At 34.1% G+C, this 14,770-nt stretch overlaps 2 protein-coding genes across 3 annotated transcripts; both read right to left on the reverse strand.

Moving 5' to 3' along the window:
* Positions 1-3,528: 3,528 nt before the first annotated feature.
* Positions 3,529-4,875, reverse strand: LOC133673251 (uncharacterized). The gene has a single exon (XM_062093991.1). It carries the CDS (start codon positions 4,873-4,875, stop codon positions 3,529-3,531), a length of 1,347 nt encoding a protein of 448 aa, XP_061949975.1.
* Positions 4,876-11,024: 6,149 nt separating this feature from the next.
* On the reverse strand, positions 11,025-14,173 carry LOC133673287 (transcription activator GLK1-like). 2 transcript variants are annotated; one of them, XM_062094031.1, is made up of 7 exons: positions 13,261-14,173; positions 12,774-12,914; positions 12,027-12,389; positions 11,858-11,911; positions 11,649-11,714; positions 11,562-11,612; positions 11,025-11,451 (listed from the first exon to the last, which is right to left on the reverse strand). In XM_062094031.1, exons 1-7 carry the CDS (start codon positions 13,738-13,740, stop codon positions 11,302-11,304), a joined length of 1,305 nt encoding a protein of 434 aa, XP_061950015.1. In that variant the 5' UTR covers positions 13,741-14,173; the 3' UTR covers positions 11,025-11,301. The 2 variants fall into 2 exon arrangements, with proteins under 2 accessions (XP_061950015.1, XP_061950014.1); XM_062094030.1 differs by having other exon boundaries at positions 11,562-11,714; positions 13,261-14,169.
* Positions 14,174-14,770: the final 597 nt, after the last annotated feature.

Genomic DNA, 14,770 nt, shown 5'->3' on the forward strand with positions numbered 1-14,770 from the left:
TTTGGTTTTAAGCTAATCATTTGTCAAACTAAGTTCCTTGAATTCATTGTGAATACCTTTGTTAATAATATTATTGACCTGTGATTCCTTTCACGGAGATAATTAGATCATCATCAGGCTGCCAGCCATAGGTTCCTATCACAATTTCTCTTCTGCAGCAAGTTGTGATGCCTACTTTATTAATTGAGATATGAACTTCTACAAGACATGCTTTCTCTTTTGAGTGGCCTGCGGCTGGGCCTCTCCGGCTAGCTTATCTACAGGGGAAAAAAGCTTAATTTGTAACCTGTCTGCCATCATAAGACAGTAACGTGTCACGCTACCTGAGCACCACCAGCCTTAGCCTTTGATTTCAGTAACTATGCTGAACAAAGTTTTGGTGATGTTACTGTACTAATGTAATGTATATCACTTATTGCTTGATCATTCACTGGAATTTATGAGACATTAATAAACAGCTCTTGATAATAGAATTATTTTTCGTGATGGTTCTGATTAAGCTCCACAGATGGCCTATGCATCAGGTTGAAAACGATGGTGAGCGCAGCGCAAAGTGAAGGAAGAGTTAAGCTTCAAAGAGACGGCCTGGTGATGTAGCAGATCAGACGCCAGGATAGCCAAAATGGTCGCTGTCCGCATTAAAGATCCAAGGTTCTGGACCGAGTTGGATTTTCAATTGCTTGTATTGCCAATATTTTGCCACATTTTCTGTCACAGCAATAACAAGAAACGAGGTATCGTACCCATCTTCATATTCATATTTTCCCACTTTCTAAAGCGGCCTGAACTATTGAAAATTGAGCTAGAAAGGGAAATTGGGGAAGGGTTTAAATGAAAAGACAAAATCCATATATATATATAATTAGTTTTTTAGTGTTTGAGATAATGGTTAATCAATATATTTAGATAATTGGTTTTCTTCTTTTTAGATCGAGGAACACCAAATTAATAATACAAGATTGAGTATCTGCAAAAACAGTTTCAATCATAAGATTTAAAAACACTTCGATGATAAAGTTGATATATTTACGAGAAAAGTAATAAATAACTTAAAAGAGTTTTAAATTCAAAAAACAAAGATGTTTATTTTTGAGTTTTAAGATGGTTAATACTCTTAAATATATTCAAATTTTTTCAAGAGATAGAAAGTTTTAAACCCTTACCTAGAAGGTTCATGAGGTATTTATAACCCCTCAATCTTATCGTTTTCAAAGAAAAGAATGACTAAAAAATCCTTTGCTTTTGGTGACACTTGTGAGTATAGGGAGATTATTATCTCAAATATGAATGACTCATATAATTATTCTACATGGAGAGACATGACAGTTTATTATATCTACAATACTTTTAATCTAAGAAATTATCTTGAACCCAACATATAGCTATAGAACTTTGTAGTCTTTGAATCCATATATCTTGAGTTTAACACGTTCACCAGATCCATATTACCTTAGGTTTGATTAATTATCAAACTCAAGTGTTTAGAATCTGACACGTTTGTTAAATTCATGTCATTTTAATATCATTTTTAATTTAAAAAAATTAATTCAAATTATTAACTCATAAAAAAGGGCTTGAGATAAATCCTAAATATCATAGAAAATCTCATAATATGAGAGAAAAAACAAAATAATTTTCTCATTGATAAAATCTGTACTAAAATAGCTTACAAGCCTGACTTCCTTAGCCAGGGACATCAAAGTTTTCAAATATAGTAAATAATAATTATTTGATAAAATAAAATTACTATTATGAAGAATTTGAAAAATTATATAAATTATATTTTGAAGTTTCATTTAAAAATTGAAAGATTTAGATTAAATTAGTTTTTTGATATAATATTAAAATCTTGTTGACTAAACATTTACAAGTTCAAATCTCACTATTTTTATTTTATTTGATAAAAATTAAGTATAGAACATGAAAAACCTCTTTCAAGCTTAAATAGCTTATACTTAATTAAATATATTAAAAAATTATATAAATTATCATTCAAAAACTTAAAAAATTATATAAATTATCATTCAAAAACTTAAATTTTTAGACTAAATTAATTCTCTAAACGCAAGCAAGCAAAATATAAACGTAAACCAAAATAAAAATCACTTTAAAATCAAGTTCCGAAAAGATACTAAAAATGAAAAAAAAAATCTAGGAAAACAAAGGCCTAAACGATGGATTTTGGGGGTCCGAAACAACAGATGGTTGCCCTTTTTGAATTGGGGTAATTTGCGTCATTTCGACACCCGTAACAAAAGGACCCTGACTACTGTTTCTGCCATCGTTGTGCTGGTCTGCCCTGTTAACATAGTCCATCAACTCTGTATCCGGCAACTCAGCTCCTCTAGAATCTCTTGCATCACTTTCTCAATGCCATATCAAATTTTACATTTACCTGATTGCTTCTCTTCCCTCCTCATGTTTTCTAACATAGAGAATCCGAGATGAGTACATGCAAAATGATACGAAACAAAACTTCATGTATACCAAGACTGAATGATAGTTTGCAGACAGAGGTTGAACAGACCTGGCTTCATGGTTCATTCAAAAGAAGTTCAACCTCAACAGGAGAAAGAACCACAACACTTGGGAGTAGATCAGTTATTCCTTGATGACAGCAGAGATCGATCACTCTCCAGAAACGAGACAGCAGATCTTCATTGCACAGACCATTCCTAACTTCCATTTTCTTTTCTTTTCTTTTCTGTAAGGTTTCGAATAATTACAGATTCTGGATTCAAAGCAGAGGTATAAGAGCTTTAATTTTCATGACTGTTCTGTGTTCAGGACTAAACTCGAGAAATGGCCTATGCTCGGGGTGAATGCGAAATCAAGAAAGGGTAAAACAAACAGACAACCGCTGGCCAAAGTCGCAGAGACCAGGAAATCCAAAATGACATATCTGGGCCCCGTCGAAGCAACAGTTCAGAGCTGCAACAGAAGAGATCTTGACAGAATCGGATGTTTGCTTGTACTTTTGGAACTCTGTATTGCCAATATTTTGCAACATATATTTTTTCTGCAACAGCACTAACAAAACCAGCCCTCCTAACACAGTGTTCTTTGCCAAAATCCATTTGAAGAGAGGTGTTGTATTCTACTGGTCTAGATGCCAAAACCACTGCATTTGTGCTTTAAAATAGGAATACACAACACAGGTGAATGATAAATTTACCTCTCTCTCTCTGTTTTCTGATTTTACAACTGTATCAAGAATTCTGATAACATCTTAGCTTTAATTATCACCAATCATGACTTTCAATGGAGGCTCTCGAATTAAAGATCCTTGATAGTGCGATTTTTCACATGAAAGTGCAAAGCTATAAAATCCTCCATCCCTTTTGAGTTACAAAGCATAAACAATATTGTCAAAACCAAAAACTAAATTAGAAAATCACACATGAAATGAGAAATTTGTAATTTGATCCCATAATTAGCCTTTCCTTCAATTATACATCAAAAGCCCTCTTCTTCCTCTATAATTCTTACCTTTCCTTTCACTACAAATTTAACAACAATAACAGTATTTCAAGGCAAAGACTCCTCTTGGCTTTCCTCATACCCCTCCTGGCTCTTATACTCTTCCATGGTGTTGAATTCGTTAGGGTTCTCATCATTTCCATAAGAACCTTGATTTTGAGTGCTTACCTTCCCTGACTCGTACTTATTAGCAGGATAATAATTCTCATTCTTCGCGTTGTAATAGTACTTTCCACCCTCTATAAATCTGGTGTCACTCATCCCTTGTCTCTCAGTCTCATAGCGGGTGTAGCCATTGTCACTATTCTGATTGCCTGCTTCATAGCTTTCACCAGCTAGTTCGTAGCCATTATTGTAGTACTTGGTGTAGCCTTTGTTGTTGTAGTTGTTTGTGTTGCCATTGTTGCTGTAGCCATTCTCACTTTTCTGACTGCCTGCTTCATGGCTTTCACCAGCTAGTTTGTAGCCATTATTGTAGTACTTGTTGGTGTGGCCTTCGTTGTTGTAGTTGTTTGTGTTGCCATTGTTGTTGTAGGTGTTGGTGTAGCCATTCTCACTATTCTGGTTGCCTACTTCATAGCTTTCACCAGGTAGCTTGTAGCCATTATTGTAGTACTTGTTGGTGTAGCCGTTGTTGTTGTAGTTGTTGCTGTAGCCATTCTCACTTTTCTGACTGCCTGCTTCATAGCTTTCACCAGCTAGTTTGTAGCCATTATTGTAGTACTTGTTGGTGTAGCCATTGTTGTTGTAGTTGTTTGTGTTGCCATTGTTGTTGTAGCCATTCTCAGTATTTTGATTGCCTGCTTCATAGCTTTCACCAGCTAGTTTGTAGCCATTATTGTAGTACTTGTTGGTGTAGCCATTGTTGTTTTGATTACCTGTCTCATATCTAGCACTACCAAGTTTGTAGCCATTGTTGTTGTTCTTGTTGTTGTAGTTGCTCCTCTCGTAACCATTATTGTTGTAAGTGCTAGTATAGCCATTGTTGTTGTAGTTGCTGTTTTCATACTTCTGGTCAGAGGTTACACCATCAAGTTCTTCGTTCAAAAGCTCATTTTCATCAGCATAAGTGGTGGTGGTGGTGGTTGAAGTCTCCTTAGGAGGGAACATTCCTGAGCCCTCACCGAAATGGCCATGGCCCTTTTCACTCTCGCCGAACACCGGTGCTGGTGCTGGTTCTGGAACATCTAGTAACGATGCTGGTGATGGTGATGGTGCTAGTGTGGGTGCTTGAATTGGTACTGACAAAATGGTGATGGGCCCTTTCTTACCATTCTCTTTTGTGATGCTATAGTGTCTCGTGAACTTGCTAAAGAACATGCTCTCTCTAGCCTGGATAGAGGAAAACGTCACTAGCAAACAGAAGAACAATAGATGCTTAGCCGAAGAAGCCATTAGAGAAATGACTTGAAGATTAAAGATAGAGATGATGAAATTTTTTAGGCTCTTGGTGGTATGTTGAAGTTTCATTTCCCTTAGTCTTTTATAGACTATCGAGTATTGGATCCCTTAGTAGGCCGGGCAATTATGCGTGGATTGAGGAAAGGGAAAATTGTGGGGTAGAAAATCATGGCACACAGTGCCTGCTGCATGTGCCTTCATTGAGACTGTCGAGCAAAAGAGGGCACCAAATCTCCAGCAGGAAAAATAAATAAACCTGCAGTTCCTAGTCAAAAAGGGGCTATTTGCTTTTCTAGCTAACGAAGAAAATAAGACACTCTCTTTTGCTTTCATGGAAGGGCAGTGTGGAATTGAATTTGGGGTCCTCAATCACTCCTTGGCGGTTGAATTAGTTAGGGTTCGTCTAGAAAAGTGAGGAACTAACGAGGGGTGGTAGGGCACATTTCATTATCACTGTTACTATGGTTTGGTCTTCCTTCTCTAACTAGGAGTGTTGGCACTTTATGGCTTTGTGAAGATAGTAATTCTTCTCTCCTTTTTTCAAAGTTCCTGAGAGATATTGCTTTGACAGTTTTGCTCTGGATATGGAGGTAATATTGGGATTCAAGAAGGGCTTTTATTGCCAAGACATTTCATGTTTTTCTTTAATTAGACCTGGTTTAACATGTTGGGTAGAACTAATTATCTATGCTAAATTGGGGTTTCAAATTAAAGTAGACAGGAGATAATTCAGTGAGTTAACCTGTCCAATTGAACTGATTAAAACTTGATTTAATTTTTTTTAGAACTACATCATTTTAATTTTTTTAAAAAAATATTCTTAAAACAACACTATTTTAAAATAATACGAGTTAATCTACCAAACTCATAATTCAAATCTTGTTTCGATACACATGCCAAGTCTTTTTCTAATAATTTGATCCGAGCTGAATAGTTAAAGCAAAATGTGTCTATTTATTGATGTTAAAGGAAATTAAATGCAAAGGGTATGGATAACTTGAATTGCGAGTTCAGGTAGTTATTCATTAAAATGGGAGATGGAGAATTGAAAAGGCTTTTTAAATTCTCATGAATACCATTTATGATTGGTCCCTAACACCTCAAGAAACCCAAACCCGGTCTACTTTCCGGATTATGATTTTATGTTAATTGAATTACTTTTCACGTTATTATTCGGATCTTCAATCAAGGAAAATGTTGAGAGAGAAGAAAAAAATCATGAATACATTGATTAAAAAAAAAGAAGCAAAATTTAGCTCAAAAGTGACATGAAAAGACTTGGTTTAAATAGGTATAAAACCCATGTTTTATAAATTTTTCTCAATACAAACCACGATGATAATGATGATGGATCATTTTAATATTTTTCTTTTAAATTGAAATAATATCATTGTTTTTAGTTTAAAAATTAAACAAAGTCTTGCTCGATATTTGTTGAGGCTAAATTTTTAGTTAACAAATCACTAAATTAACTTGTTAATCCTGAAAAGTAACTTAATTGATCAGGTCTTGGATTTATTTTTTAATGATCACAAGTTCGAGTATCCTCAAGGTTATTGGAGGCTTATATAATCGTTAATTTTATAACCCATAAAATTAATCGAGATATACGAAAACTGATCTGAACATCGATATTAATAAAAAAAATTAACTTATTGGTCAGGTTTTATTAGAATTATTAAATGAGTAGCACCTTTACAATTTTCATGGATGTAGCACCACAATATATATCGAAATCATTATAATCTAATGAGTTTGTCATATCTTGTTTGTTTTAGCTTGCATTGCTAGAAGGAATGGTACTATATTACATACAAAGTTGTAAAAAATTAAATGTAAACCACCCTTTAAAATATAAAATAAAGTATAGTAGACTGTAGACTTCAGGACAGCTTTATGTTTTTTTATTTTTCACATACTAAGAATCAAAATATTATGAACCTTTTGAAAGAGTGAAAAGCACACAAGTCCATAAGATGGTATTAAATATCTAAACAGGTTCTTGTGGCCCACGGGACCAAATATAATTAGTGATTAGTTAGAGACATGTTTGACCGTTATCTTTGACGATGTCTTAAGTAATGTAAAGAAAATCATGAGGCCAATTTGCGTGATGATCGGAGCTCAGATTTAGACTTTCCGACCATTTTGTCTTTTTTTTTTTTTTTGAAAGAATAAATTGACTATAAGTTGTTACAGCACTTGAGAATTACATAATACAAGACCTGTAAGATTAGTTGAGGTACACACAAACTAATCTAATACCCATATTAATAAAAATAAAAAATATTTAGAATCTAGGATATTAAATCACCGGTTTAATTGAATTTAATTGAATTTTTTTAATTAAAAAAGTGTAATTTTGTTTTTTTAAAAAAATATTAAAGTTAGCTATGTTAGATTTATCGAATGAACTCCAACTTGAAACTCAAATTAAGTTAGATTTCGAATGATGAATTTTTAAAATTCTAAAATTAACTCACCTGGCTGGCAGGCTGGGGTTAATCACACCATGGTTTTGCATTTTTGTGTGAATTGAAGGAAGAGAGAAGAAGGGTAAGGGAGAAGAAGGGTAAGGGAGAAGCATGGACTGGGTTCCGAGGGAAATTTCATGGCTGATGTACATAATACTGGATCAATCGAAGAAGACATGGAAGATGTCTCGGAAACAACAAATGGGCTTCTTCTGAATCACCTCACCAAGAAGTTTCTTCAGGCAGAGGGCCCTTTTCAAGGCATTCCTGCAAATTGATATAACCTTTCCCTTTACGCATGCTCTCTCTCTGTCTTCACATCGCTATTTTTTTAGGGGGTTGTTCGGGGCTTCAGCTGATTTTGTTTTATTTTTTTTAATTGTTTTGATGTATTGATAGTATACTAATAAATCAGTTGATCCTTATTTGTTAGGTAATAGTTCTAAATTATTTATTTGTGTTTCAATTGCTTGAGAACAACTTCAAACTGTATTAAAAGATGTATGAATTTAACCCTGACAGGTATAACTCAACTAGCCAGATTTTAAATTTATTCTCTAAAGGTTACCGATTCGAGTATCACAAATTTCAGGGTTACTGAAGGTTTATATTATCATTAATTTAAGGGTCTCGGAGAATTAGTCAAGGTATGCGTAAGTTAGCCCAAACACCCATAATTATCAAAATAATAAAAATAAATAAAGTGTATGAACTTGGGTTATTGTCTTAAAGTTTTCGAACACATAAAGCATTGTGAGTTTTTTGAGGCGGGTTCTAAGGGAAATTTCATGGAACGTGTGTATATATAGATTAATATATTCTGGATAAGTAAAGTAGCATGGTGAGACAAGAACAAGATATGGGAAAGTCTCAAAATGAAATTGGCTCCTTTTAGTCTTTCACATGGATAGAAGAAGTTTCCTTTGACAATGAGCCCATTTTAGTGCTCTTTTTTTATTTTTTTAATTTGATAATTTTTATTTTTCAAAATATTTTTTAAATTGTTTCTCGCTTGAAAAAAATATCAATAAATGCTTTTCAGGTGCTTTTCAATGATTAAAATAAAAAAATTATTTAAAAAACACACATTGCATCGTATTTCCAAACACACACTTAGATCATGTTTGTTTTTGTTGTGGCACCATACTTTAAAACGGGTTAATCTAGTTGATTTGAATCACGCATTTTCAAAAAATAGAACAAGCTTGTTTAATTTTATCCACACGGGTTAATCTAGTTGATTTGAATCAACTTAAAAACAAAAATAATTATTATCATAATTTTAAAACCTGACTAGAGAATGACTCCGGAAAAGTAATTATCAATGACGCGGTCAACACAAGCATAAAAGTAATTATTATCATAATTTTAAAATTCAAAATCAAGTTCCCAAAAAATTCAAAATGTTTTTTTGTTAAAAATTATTTTTTTATATTTTGGATCGTTTTGATGCGCTGATCTTAAAAATAATTTTTTAAAAATAAAAAAATATCATTTTAATATATTTCAGTACAAAAAATATTTTTAAAAGTAGTTACAACCACGCTTTTAAACAAGATATCATAATCAAATCAGGATAAAAAAAACTCCTCCTGAGTTTATCTCAAATAAAAAAAAAATTAAAACAACTTTATTTTAACAAAAAAAAAATATATTAAAAAAATCAAATCCTTCTTTTACAAGATTTTTAAACCCCACCCAATCCAAATTTTATATCAGTCAACTTCCATACAGTATGTACTAACTACAAATAAAGCAAATGATCCAATCCAATTCAATCCAATCTATCCAGAGACAGCAAACTCAGAATAGTTATTTATCAAGTCATCATGTCTTGTTTAGTCGTCTCCAGTCCAGTTAGTCCGATCAACATCATATCACACACGATATTAAAAAGCCATGTTCTGGTGCTTTTACGTGGGATTTACATGCCATGTCACCTTCGGTGGACTTCTCTGCCTCTGATTAGCGTCAGAACACCACCGTGCGGCTCTCATGTGACTTTTTATTAGCTCCTATAGATTCAATAATATTACACTTTGGTCTACCTTGTTTAAATTTGTGCAATTTGATCCTTTATATCAATACTATATACATTTATGATTGGTTCAGTAAATTGTTCCATTTCATGATTAAAAAAATGATACTATATTTAATTAAAAATCGTATTCCCACGCAATATCATTTTTTCTACTGCCACTTATAATTGGCATTATATTGATTGTTTCATTTCATAAATATATTGATGAATTAAATTTAATAAATCATATATGTTATACATGAAACTCCTGGGAAGCAGTTGGATGAGGAAGTTTAAAATATGGAAGCTAATTGTAAATTTTCGAAAACTTCAGGGACTAAATAAATAGTTTAAAATACTCTTATTTTTGGGGCCCCTTGTAATGCGTGTTCAAATTTAAATTATTAATATTATCGTTATACAGGGGGCCATGAAACAGAGAATCAAAATTTGTCCAAGACTTCTGTAAGTACCACGTGTCGGGCGTGTGTGGTCCATACGTGGCTAGTGGCGATTAGTCGCTGACTCTGTTTGTCTCGACTCTCGATACGAACGGGACCGCAAAATTTTAATGCGCTCGCGTCAACCTTACCGCTTTCGTTTTCTAACGAATTCCTCTACGCGGCAATGCGCTCGCGTCAACCTCACCGCTTAAATATTTATAGTAAGGAAATTCGAATTTTATTCAAAATAAATTGTTAATGTACATAATAAATAAATAAAATAGCACTTCTCACAATGTTATTAAAAACCGGTAAATTTTGATAGGTAAACTTAAAAGTCTTAAAAAAACTAAACGTGATTGATTCGGTTAAATCAAAATAATTAGATAAATAATTAAAATAAAATTTAAAATAATGTTATTTTAATTTTTTTAAATTAAAATAATATCATTTTTATTATCCTAGATTAAATTTATAATTCTCTTAAATCAACTTGGGTCTAGCTATATTTAACAACCTTTTGTTTTACCACTTAAAATAAGTATGGGTTATAATTAATTTGATAAAAAAAAATACAAGAAGAAATTATAAAGAGTCATGAGTTGTTGGATAGGAAGATCCTCCCAAGTTCTTGATATACTATAATCTGTTCTTCTTTTTTTACTAGTAAAATAGCATTAAACCCATAAATATATGGCATTAGAATGGAGAAAGAAATTTATTCATTTGTTAGCTATAACTTATTTTTGAGTTGTAATGCGTTTTGTTATGATGTTTTTTATATTAATATATATTATATTATATTGCGAAGGACGTGCTACATTAAAGTGTGAAGTGTGATATATATATTTGCTTTTTAATTTTTAAAATTTAGTAATATATATATATATATTGCCATTGCAGGGTTAAATTTTTATGCTGTTTTTTTTTTACATTTTCCCTGATTTTAGCCAGCAAAAGTTAATTTTTCTTGTATTTATTCAGATTTTGTTCTCTTCTCTAAAAATGGCTTTATCGCAAAATAGAGACAAGGATATAAAAATGAATTTATTTTCGTGATGGTTTTACAATAAATTTTTATTATTTTAAAATAAAAAGAACAAGAAACATGTCTATTTTGTTTCAATTATTTTTATTTATTTTTGTTTCGAGATGCTTCAGTAATCAAATACTATGAAATTGATAGATATAGTTGTCAAGAGCAAGTTCAATGGAAAACTTTGGCAAGGATGTGCTCGAGTTAATTAATGAACAAGGCTTGGCCTTGCTAGAACAAAGACAAGAAGCAACACTCAGTTTAACTTAGTGAAGGACGAAGAAGGGAGGGGAAAACTTAAGAAGAAGAACTCGATCATGAGATGTATGTGCACATCTAATGCAGGAAATGTCGTCGAATTTAGGGCTATTTTTTGGTGGTCTAGCTAGAAGGCGGGTTATCATGAACAAGCTAGCTGCCATAGGAAGGATGTTCTCTAGCTAGGGTTCAAGCACGAGTTGGTGGTATCTTCGGAACTCCTTGCTTTTGCAGCTCCACCAGCACACTATCAGTAGCTGGAGCTTTAAGTCCCAGAGGAAGTGGCAGCCATGGCTTTGATAAAACATCTCCAATAACTGCGTCTACACTCTCTTTTGACTGTTGCAAAACATGTCGCCATGGATATTTAGATAAACAGGTTAATTGATTATCATGTTCTTATATATATATATGTATATACTGAGAAGAAGAGGGAGAGTAGTACTCACCGGATGAAAGTCAAAGAGAGGGCTGGGGCCTGGCTGTCCTGTTAGGAGGCCGATGCCGGGGTCTACTTTGTACATGGCATGGGGCGGGATGCCGGGGTCTACTTTGTACATGGCATGGGGCGGGATGCCGGGGACAGGTGGTGCAGGAAATCTCTGCAATAGATATGGAGTATATCCATAAGTAAGCTTTTTATACACACCTATTAATTGCAACATATGCCCGTGTTGTAAATGAATCCAAAGCTGAAGATACAAACAGATTTAAAGACTCCAAAAGAGTTGGAATGATTGCTTACAGTTGCCAGTGGCTGTGGAAAGCAAGGTGTCCCTGGGGTTAGTCCATTCGGAACCTGCTCAAAAAAATGATATGGCCAGATTACAAAGAAGGCTATCCAATTACTTTTCCTTTCTTTCTTTTCTCTTGATTGATTGAATTGAAAGAAGAAGGGAATAATTAGGGCTTACCCTTTGGTGAGGGTGGTGGTGCCAATACGAAGGATCTGGTGGTGGTGGTGGTGGTGGTGGTGGGTGCCATGTAGGTGGTGGCGGCAGCGGCCTAGGCGGTGAAGGTGAATGAGCTAGATGTTTAGGCCACATATGCATTGGGGGTTGGTCCATGGAAGGATGTCCCCATACATGTAACGGTCTAAAGTGGTGGTGCATGGGGTGAGTTATGGGAGGGAACCCCATGGTGAGTGCATGCCATGCGCTAATGTCTCTCTTGCCACCTCCACCGGCTGCCGCGGCTCCATACATTTGCCGTCTTTGGCTCCAGTTTGCTGCCTCAGCCTCGCGCGCTAGCAAATGTTTCCGGTGTGATCGATATTTCTACATAAATTCATCAAATTCCTTTAATCATATATATCAAAATTAACCATCCCATACAATATAGAATAACTCCAAAACAACTTTTAATACATTTGTTAAATATTTTAGTTTCAATTCAAACCCATTTCCTTTGCTATAAAAAGGAGTATATGCTAAACCAAATTATGCATAATCAAAGTAATTCTAAAGTGATCGAAGCAAACAAGTTCTCTATTGGCTTGTTTGTGATTGAACATTTCTTATTTTGAAAGAAAACGCATCTCGAATAGAGTACTAAAGCCAGGAAGTCAAAATTTGCTGGCTATTGAAATGAAATATAGGCATAAGCATGAGCAAAACGAAGAAAAAATACTAATAGCAGAAGGAAGTTTTCAGTATATGTACTTGAAGATGGCTAGCAATATTATGGCGAGTGAGACAGTCAATTCCCATGAGTTCTAAAATCCTCGAAGGCACTGCCTTATCCACCCCTAGCTGCTCCACTGCTTGCACGAACCTCCTGTGCAGCTCTGGTGTCCAATCCACCTACACACAGTTCAAGAAAATTACTCTCTCTTCATTATCATACTATAAAAAGAAGAAAAAAAACACAAAAAATATATGAGAGCTCTTCTGATCTTATGGATAATTCAGTTTCCCATGATTCTCGTGACCACTTTGGCCTGATGAAGTTTGCTGAGTAGCCCCATATTGATTGATTGATTGAGAGAGAGAGAGATTTAGTATTTAATTAGCACATGCATGAAGTACTTATGGACAAACAAAATCTAGTGTTTAATTATTTTTTGTTTATCTTCAACGAATCGAAGAGACATAAGAATGCAAAAAAAAAAAACCCTGATCAATTAAATAAAAGCTTCAACCAATTTACCTTCACTTTCCTCTTCCCTTGATTATTGTTGTTCTTGGCATGAGCTGCTGATTTTCTTCCCTTCTCGCCATCTTTGTTAGGCACTGGATTAACAACCACGGACTCGTCTCTCTTACTCACTATCTCCTCTCCTCTAGTGCTCAAACTCGAGTCCAAACCTGAAAACTTATCTTCCTCATCTTTTCTATGAATGCTATCCTCCACTTTCTCATTTGATACCGATGTGTTTACATCCGATTCCTCACCTCCGCTACCACTAACAGAGAATTCAGCAAGGATTTCAGGATCCATCTCCAAATTTGGTAACACATCTTCATCATCAATACTAACAAAAAGATCATCGAAATCGATACTTTCGAGCAAGCTCCCTTCGGAGAAGTCAGGGAACTCTCCATTGAAAATGGCAGAATAACTCTCCATTTGTTCTTGGCTCTCATCTTTGGTGGCTGGTGTGTTTCTCAAGGGTGATACAGCTAGCATTAATTCCAACTAGAAAGAGATCAGAAAGGACCCCAAAGAAGCTCGCACACACTATATAGATATTATATCAAATATATACCAAGATATACCATAGATATGGTGCAACTATACGCACATAGACTTATATTTATTGCATGGAAAAAGGAATTAGAGGAGAGTTGCGATAGAAAATATTGATAGGATCAGAAGCGGGATCGGTTTTCTTTGTTTTTCCGGTGACTTGGAGGGAGATGAAGAGGAGGGAGACAATGAGTAGTATTTGATGATGAAGAGGAGGGAGACAATGAGTATAGTATTTGATGTGTTAATGTGGTATTTGATGCCCCTTCTTTCAGTGTAAGTGGAGAGATTGGATCCAAACCACAACTTGTGCTGAGATCTCTGGACAATCGTTTGTTTTTATGTCGTTGTTTGTTTGAGCATGCTAGCATAATAACATATATTTTTTTTTATTTGGGTTTGTGGATGTCATTTTTCTGAAGACTTGAAAATCTGTAAAGTGCTCGTGAGCTAGCTTTATGAATGTCTTGGGTGGGAGGGAGGCAGGGAGGGAGGGAGGGTGTAACATTGATTGCAACATGGGTTATAAGAATTACTAGAATTTTTTAATATAAAAAAATATTTAAATTATAAATCATGATAATTCGAATAAATTCGAATTAACTTAATTAATTAGCGATCAAGGATAACTCTAGAGGAAAAAAAACTAAAAATACCCTTTACCAGGCAAAAAAAAAAAAGTTGACTTCAAGGGAGAGTAATTAGACTGTAAAAAAAATGTGAAATTAAAAAACAAAAAACCCTCAGACTAGTTGCGTTTTTCTTTTTTCAAGGATATAGGAGTAATTATACTATATAATAAATATATGAAAATACAAAATTACCTCTGAATGTTTGTTCAGCCATTTAGTGCTTTAAGGAAAATATCGATCATGAATTTCACTGTGTATAATCCATGCATTTTAGTTTTATTTGTAATTAGCAAGTAGAGGTACTGTATGCCTTTTGGTGCAGTGAAAAGGATAGGGAT

The sequence above is a fragment of the Populus nigra genome, chromosome 14 (assembly GCF_951802175.1).
Source record: "Populus nigra chromosome 14, ddPopNigr1.1, whole genome shotgun sequence".
Taxonomy (NCBI): domain Eukaryota; kingdom Viridiplantae; phylum Streptophyta; class Magnoliopsida; order Malpighiales; family Salicaceae; genus Populus; species Populus nigra.